The sequence below is a fragment of the Mesitornis unicolor genome, unplaced genomic scaffold (assembly GCF_000695765.1).
Source record: "Mesitornis unicolor isolate BGI_N332 unplaced genomic scaffold, ASM69576v1 scaffold6400, whole genome shotgun sequence".
Taxonomy (NCBI): Eukaryota; Metazoa; Chordata; class Aves; order Mesitornithiformes; family Mesitornithidae; genus Mesitornis; species Mesitornis unicolor.
In genome coordinates, this window is record NW_010157475.1 from 620 (window position 1) to 7,628 (window position 7,009).

Here is a 7,009-nt window from a genome sequence, read left to right on the forward strand (position 1 = left end):
GTCATACCTGATGCCTAGTAAAATTTTCTTCTATATATGCTCTATAAAAAATCATAGACAACCTTGGTATAGCTAAAGGTAAACTTAAGCCTGATATCTTGCTCGGACAGATGTTGCTTATCATATTCTGGGCAAACCAGGTTTTACCTCGTGTTAGTGAAGTCTGCTTTCTCTTATCAGTCAAGCTATTAATAGTCAACATTTGTCAATTGTGTTTTCTGAGTGTCAGCTTTTGGTTATAATGTTCATGTTTTTGTTGAACAGGTTCTCCGCTTTTGGGTAGATCAACAACCTCACCATGTGTGGTATCTGGGCCTTGTTTGGCAGTGATGAATGCCTTTCTGTCCAGTGTCTAAGTGCCATGAAGATAGCTCACAGAGGTCCTGATGCGTTTCGTTTTGAGAATGTCAATGGATTCACCAACTGTTGTTTTGGTTTCCACCGCCTTGCAGTTGTTGATCAGTTATATGGTATGCAGCCAATCCGGGTGAAGAAATTCCCTTATCTGTGGCTGTGTTACAATGGAGAAATCTACAATTTCAAACAAGTAAGTGTTGTAGGGATCATATGGCATTTTCTTTTCTTTTTTTTAATTTCAAACCTAGTGGATATTCAGAAAATGTTTAAAACCTGGTGGACTAGAATATCAGAAAACTTTTATAAGTTATTAAATTACTAGGATGTAAAAGGAAGTACATTACCTCTATGAATAGGCTGCCCAGAGAGGTTGTGGAGTCTCCTTCTCTGGAGACATTCAGAATCTGCCTGGATCCATTCCTGTGTGACCTACAACCTACCTAGGTTGATTCTGTGATACTTAGTCTTTAAGACTGAAAAATTGACAAGAAGGATAATAAGCATTTGTATCTTCAGGTTTGATCAGTTTAAAATAAAGGTGCACTCTTTGTTATCTCTTGGGGAGGGGAATTCCAAGCATCTTTCTCCCCTTCCACTCTCTTTGTAATGCAAATAGTTGATAGCTCGCTGAACCTGAGCCAGCAGTGTGGCCAGGAAGGCCAAAGAGCATCATGGACTGCATCAGGAATAGTGTGGCCAGCAGGAGTAGGGAAGTGATTGCCCCTCTGTACTCTGCACTGGTGAGGCTGCACCTTGAATTATGTGTTCAGTTTCGGGCCCCTCACTACAAGAAAGACATTGAGGTGCTGGAGTCTGTTCAGAGAATGGCAACAAAGCTGGTGAAGGGTCTGGAGACCAAGTCTTATGAGGAGAGGCTGAGGAAAGTGTAGTTCTTTAGCCTGGAGAGAAGAAGGCTGAGAGTAGACCTTATCACCCTCAACAACTACCTGAAAGGAGGTTGTAGCAAGGTGGGGGTTGGTCTCTTCTCCCAAAGTAACAAGCAATGGGATGAGAGGAAATGGCCTCAAGTTGCACCAGGGGAGGTTTACATTGGATATTAGGAAAGATTCTTTCGCCCAAAGGGTTGTCAAGCCTTAGAACAGATTGCCTGGGGAAGTGGTGGAGTCACCATCCCTGGAGGTGTTTGAAAGATGGGTAGATGTGGCACTTAAGAGCATAGTTTAGTGGTGGACTTGGCAGTGATAGGTTAATGGTTGGACTTGATGATCCTAAAGGCCTTTCCAACCTAAAGGATTCTATGATTCTGTTCTATAAAATGCTTTTAGATTGTCTTGCTCTTCAGTTATTTTGGGTCATTCTCCAAGCTGTCGGATATTGCATTTTTATTTCTGCGTATCAATCCAGATGGGATGTGTCACTTTTATTAATGTGTAGCATGTAGGTATATGTATATGTATTTATATACAAGCAGCAAACACTAGGGAGATGTTTCCAGTAGGCCACCAAAGTCTTTGGGTGTCTGCAGCTTAAGGCAAATGATTCTGGGGGGTTTTTGAGAGCCACCTAGGCAAGTCTCCTGTGCACAAAACAAGCAGTAACTTACTTCCTAAAGTGTCTGAATGTCCCTGATGGGTGCACTACTGCTTCTGAACATCATCTGTGCGCCTCAGTCCCTGTGCTGAGATGTGCACGTTGCCTGTGCTACGTGTAGAGCGAAGTGATTCAGATAATCTAAATTTAGGGTATAACGCAGCATAGAATTGTGAGTGCTTCTGAATTGTGCTGAAACTGCGTGCTTAAAATGAATCAAACTGAGCGTGGTAGTATCAGAAACACATGAGTAATCTGAGATGTCTTAGTACTTCTAAAATCGCTTCTTTGAAGTCAGAGTTGGGCTGCTGTCAGTGACATCAGTAACGTCATTGGACATTTGAACAAATAGGAAGGAGTTGTTTTGGTTTTGCTCCCCACCAGTCTTTAAGTTTTGGGCTGTTTGAAATGTGCGATACACTTTGCCCTGCAGTCCATGTGAAGTGTGTTGTACCAACAGGCTATAATGCTTGCTGTGTCTTGCATTGTGGTTTTTCTGCTGTAGAAAAAAGTAAGAATTACTCTGTCGTGCTACACACACAGTCCCAAGGGGAATTTAATTCTGGAAAGCTTGCACTGCTCTTGGCAGGAATTTGTTTGGTTGTTCTCACTACATTATGTACCCTCTTTCTTTATAAAGAGATTTTTCTTTCAGGCTTGTGGCTGAAACCTACCTAGGAAGGTTCACTGGTGAAACAGGCATTTTGTTTAGGGCAGTGACTGAGTTATTTTAATATTGGCTCAATTTGATCCAAGACACTGCCCCATAAATAACAATTAAGACCAAATAATTGAAGTTAAAATGATAAAGCATTGCTTTTGTGGGGTTTCTTGACTTTTTAGTGTTTTATTGAAAGCTCCTCTTTCCCCCATCTGGTAGATATTGAAAGGAGTTTCAGAGTGGTACCACAGTAACATGAAGAATATTTGGTCTGACTTAAGTCTGACAGCTAATTCCTTCCTCCTCCACTCCATCTGCACAGGCAGAGTGAAAACGTTGGTTTGAGGGATGAAGGAAGATTAGGCAGCAGGAAATTCTCTGCGCATAAAAAAAACTCACTGAGGAATTGCAGTGACTGCATAAGTAAACAAAAGATTATTGCTGAAATACTTTTCCCTGCAGAGATGTTACCAGCGTCTGTTTTTTGGGGTGGAGGAGGCTTACATAAATGTCATTATTCTCCAGTAAGAAAGTAGCACCAAGTAACTTTAGGCTACAGGAAATGATGCCTTTGTTTCTGGTCCTGTTTTGAGTTGGATTTTTAGCAGTGTTTGCCTGTTTCTGCCATTTGTCTGTGGGAGATGGGGAGGCTGGTGCTTCTGAAGACCAGGGTCGTGGAGTCTGCCATCCTCAGATATAAATATATCCCTGAAAACTTGCCAGAATGTGAATAGTTTAAGACTGCAGAGTCAGTCTGCATTGTCTGAGAGATTATCTAAGGTAATATTTTGCACACAAAACTGTAATTTCCATCTTTGGTAGAGGTGTTTATATAACATTTTAACTGTGATCTAAAAAAAAAAATCTTCCTTTTCTTATTAAACAATTACATGAGTGGTGTTATTTGTTTAATTAATAAGCAGTCAATGTTTGAAAATGCTTATTCATGTTTTTCTTCATATTTTTTCTTAGTTACAGAAGCAGTTTGGATTTGAATATCAAACACTAGTGGATGGTGAGGTTATCCTTCATCTTTACAACAGAGGAGGAATAGAGCAAACAGCGTCCATGCTAGATGGCGTATTTGCTTTCATCCTTCTGGACACTGCAAACAGAAAAGTGTTTCTGGCAAGAGATACCTATGGAGTCAGACCACTGTTTAAGGTGCTGACTGATGATGGATTTTTGGGTGTCTGTTCTGAGGCAAAAGGTAAAACCAGTTGTGTTTACTGCCTAAATAATCTTGGGTATTGTTGTCAGAGACAAACTTCTTTGTCAGGCTTTTCTTCTAAGTGTGAAGAGAAAATGAGCTGTAAGTTCAGTAATAAATGAACTCTAGTAGTCTAAGAACTACGTATCATTAAAACAAAACCCACAGACAGTAAACATCTTAAGATGTTTAATTGTCCTTAATAGCTCTAAAATAATGTGCTTATTTAATTTTATAATTCTTTGTGTTCTGGAATCATAGCAGTATTGTGCCCAAGATGTTTTATGTTACTCCAAAGTTAAATGTAGTCTATAGAGCTAGGCTAGATTTAATCTATGATAAATGATATTGGAATTTTCCTGATGCTCTCTGAACAGGGAAATAGTGCTGCAAGAACTGCTAATCTGTAAAAGCCAAGAATTTTAAAGCCCTACTGAAATTTTCTGCAGCATTGGTAATTTTCTAGTGACACTGCTTACTTTATTTGTTGACAATTTTCTTACCTTTGAGTTGACACATCTGCTACTTACTTTTTTTTTTTTAAGTAATTATTTCTAGTCCTGACTCTTGCATAAACAAATCCAAACAGTCCCAAAAGGGAGTTTATTGCCTAAAATGCACTTTGGCTAAAATTTACTGTCATGATTACTTGTGTTCTCTTTACTATGTATCAATTTTATTATCAGACTCCAATGCATGTTGACTCCTCTAATAGCAGTACTAAGTGGTACCAGAGCTGTACCATCTCTTCTTCTTGGGAAGAAAGGAGAGAACTGAATATTTTGAGGACTGTGTCCCATAACCGTAACAGAGGATTACCAGTCCCTCCCTAACAGCAATTCAGTATCTCTTTTGTGGGGTCCCTAAAGGGGCATCCAGGTGACCAGCAGGTAGAAAACGTCATCTTTCTCAAGAGCAATGGAAATGAGGTTTGGCTGCAGGTCTGATTCTTGGTGTTCATAAGCAGTGGCATAGATCAGCCTGCAGCTGATGAGTTATGAAATCACTAAATCAGTGTCAATTAAGCAATCACTTCAGTGATGCAGTTTTATTACAAACCCCTTGTTAGCTTGACTACACTTAATTTTAGACACAAAACAGTTATTAACTGTCATTTGAATTCTCATTAGCATATTACACCTTGACCTCGACATCAGGTAGTCAATTAGAGAAGTGCTTTTCTTAATACTCAGTAATAAATTGCTTTGTACCAATTAGTAAAACTTGCTTGCTTCCTTTCTCTGCTATATGCCTCAGCTTGAGATGGCTCAGATCTATGTATGCAACCTGCCAGAACCTGAATCACGCTCTAGCCAGGGTAGACTATGACTCAAAATGGTATTTTTTTAATACTAAATTTAGGATTTTGAGAAAATATTTGTGTATAGTTTTAGTACAGAAGCTGTTGAGTGAGGTATAACTTAACCATCCTAGGTTAAAAATCTGACTTTTTTTCCCATTTTATCTGTAGGACTTACCAACTTAAAGCATTCAACATCCTTGTGTCCTAAAGTGGAACCGTTTCTCCCGGGTCATTATGAAGTATTGGATTTAAAGCCCTCTGGCAAGGTTGCATCAGTGGAATTAGTAAAATTTCATAGCTATAAAGATGAAAAACTCCATGCTGTATGTGATACAGTGGAAACTCTGCCTTCAGGTAGTACAGCAAAGCATTTGCTACTTACTCGGATTAGAAGGTGAAAAAATTATAATCTTTGAGTATAAAATTTGCACTGATTGATTTTAAAAAGTGCCATTAAAAAAGTCAAACAAACCTGGAAGAACCTTTATAATGTAGGGACTTGAGAATAGTTTTTATAGGCAGTCATGTACAAAGATGAACTTGCATGCCTTCATTATCAAAGGAAATTCAAACAAATATCTTTATTTCCTAATAATGTAATCTGGCAAAATCTAAGTAACACTTCTTGGATTCTTTTTCCTCTTCTTTCTTTTCTGAACAGGCTTTGATCTTGAAACAGTGAAAAGCAACATCCGTATTCTGTTTGAAAATGCTGTTAGGAAACGTTTGATGGCTCACAGAAGGATTGGTTGTCTGTTGTCAGGTAAGTGGAGAGTATCACAGTTCTTATGTCTTCTCTCTCTATCTCCCATCCTCTGCTAGTTAAAGGAAAGTATACTGACTGTTCTGCTGTGATGTACCTGAACTGATTTGAATCCTCTTTTGCTTTGCAGAGCAGAGAACAGAGAACTTGTTAGTTTGTGATAATGGCTTTATAGCCATGGGACCGACATCTTATTTACTGTGTTTTTGTAGCACTTTGTACTTGTGGTTAGAGTTGTTCAGCATGCACTGAGCATCAGTAATTACACTCCTTTATCATGAAACATATTAAATGTGCATTTGAATGAGAGAGAACTGACTAGGAGATACTGTTGGACCTTTTCCTTACTGTGGCATCATAAAAAGTAGGAGGGAGGTAAATGAAACAGGGAGATACACAGTTGGAAGATGCTAGCCTCAGTAAAAAGCCTGTTCAAACCCCAAATTTCAGATATCAAATTAGAGGGTGGTCATATGCACATACAGACTGCATTAGCAGCAAAACTAAGTGCTCGTGCTGGTATAATACCAGAGTATCTCAGTGCTTCACAATTTTGAGTATGCAGAAGCATCACAGTTGGAGAAGTGTGTTTGTTTCCAATCACGGAGGGAGTTCTGCAACTTCACAGTGGAAACTCATGTTTTGACTTCCCTGATTTCCGCATCCTAAGCCCTCAGTTTGATTTCTATGTTCTCCTTTTTGTCAGACTCTGCATATAATTTCTACAGGAGGAGATTTTTTTCTACAGGGTAGCGTGCCCACAAGGGGAAAAAGGGTGGAAATGGATGCTATTGCACTCAACAGAAAAAACACACGCAGACTATAGGAAACTAAGAGGAGAGAATTTTGTCTCATGCATGTCAGAACTGCAGGCAGGTGTGAAAGAACAGGTACTGTATTTTGTTCAGTACTTCAAAGAGGAGCAGCAAGTAGATCTAGTCAAGGATTAGCAGAGCTAGCTCATGAGAATAAGAAGGTAGAGTCTCACAGTACATCTGTGCACCTTGTGCATCTCTTGGTTTAGTTTTTGGGTTTGTTTGTTTGTTTGTTTTCCAAACTGTTCAAGTCCTTCCACTCTCCTCCTCTGAGAAACAAGAGGATTAAAAAAAAGAATGTCATTAGTGAAAAATTAATTCCTCTCAAAATGTGTGAAACACGTTTCAA

General features: G+C 39.1%; 1 protein-coding gene across 1 annotated transcript in view; it reads left to right on the top strand.

Moving 5' to 3' along the window:
* The first annotated feature begins 264 nt into the window (after positions 1-264).
* Positions 265-7,009, top strand: part of ASNS (asparagine synthetase (glutamine-hydrolyzing)) — a 14,077-nt gene continuing 7,332 nt past the window's right edge. The window contains exons 1-4 of the mRNA XM_010180125.1: positions 265-547; positions 3,542-3,779; positions 5,251-5,436; positions 5,744-5,845. Of these exons, the coding sequence (XP_010178427.1) occupies positions 299-547; positions 3,542-3,779; positions 5,251-5,436; positions 5,744-5,845 (775 nt within the window). The 5' untranslated portion in view covers positions 265-298. The remainder of the gene's footprint in view (positions 548-3,541; positions 3,780-5,250; positions 5,437-5,743; positions 5,846-7,009) is intronic.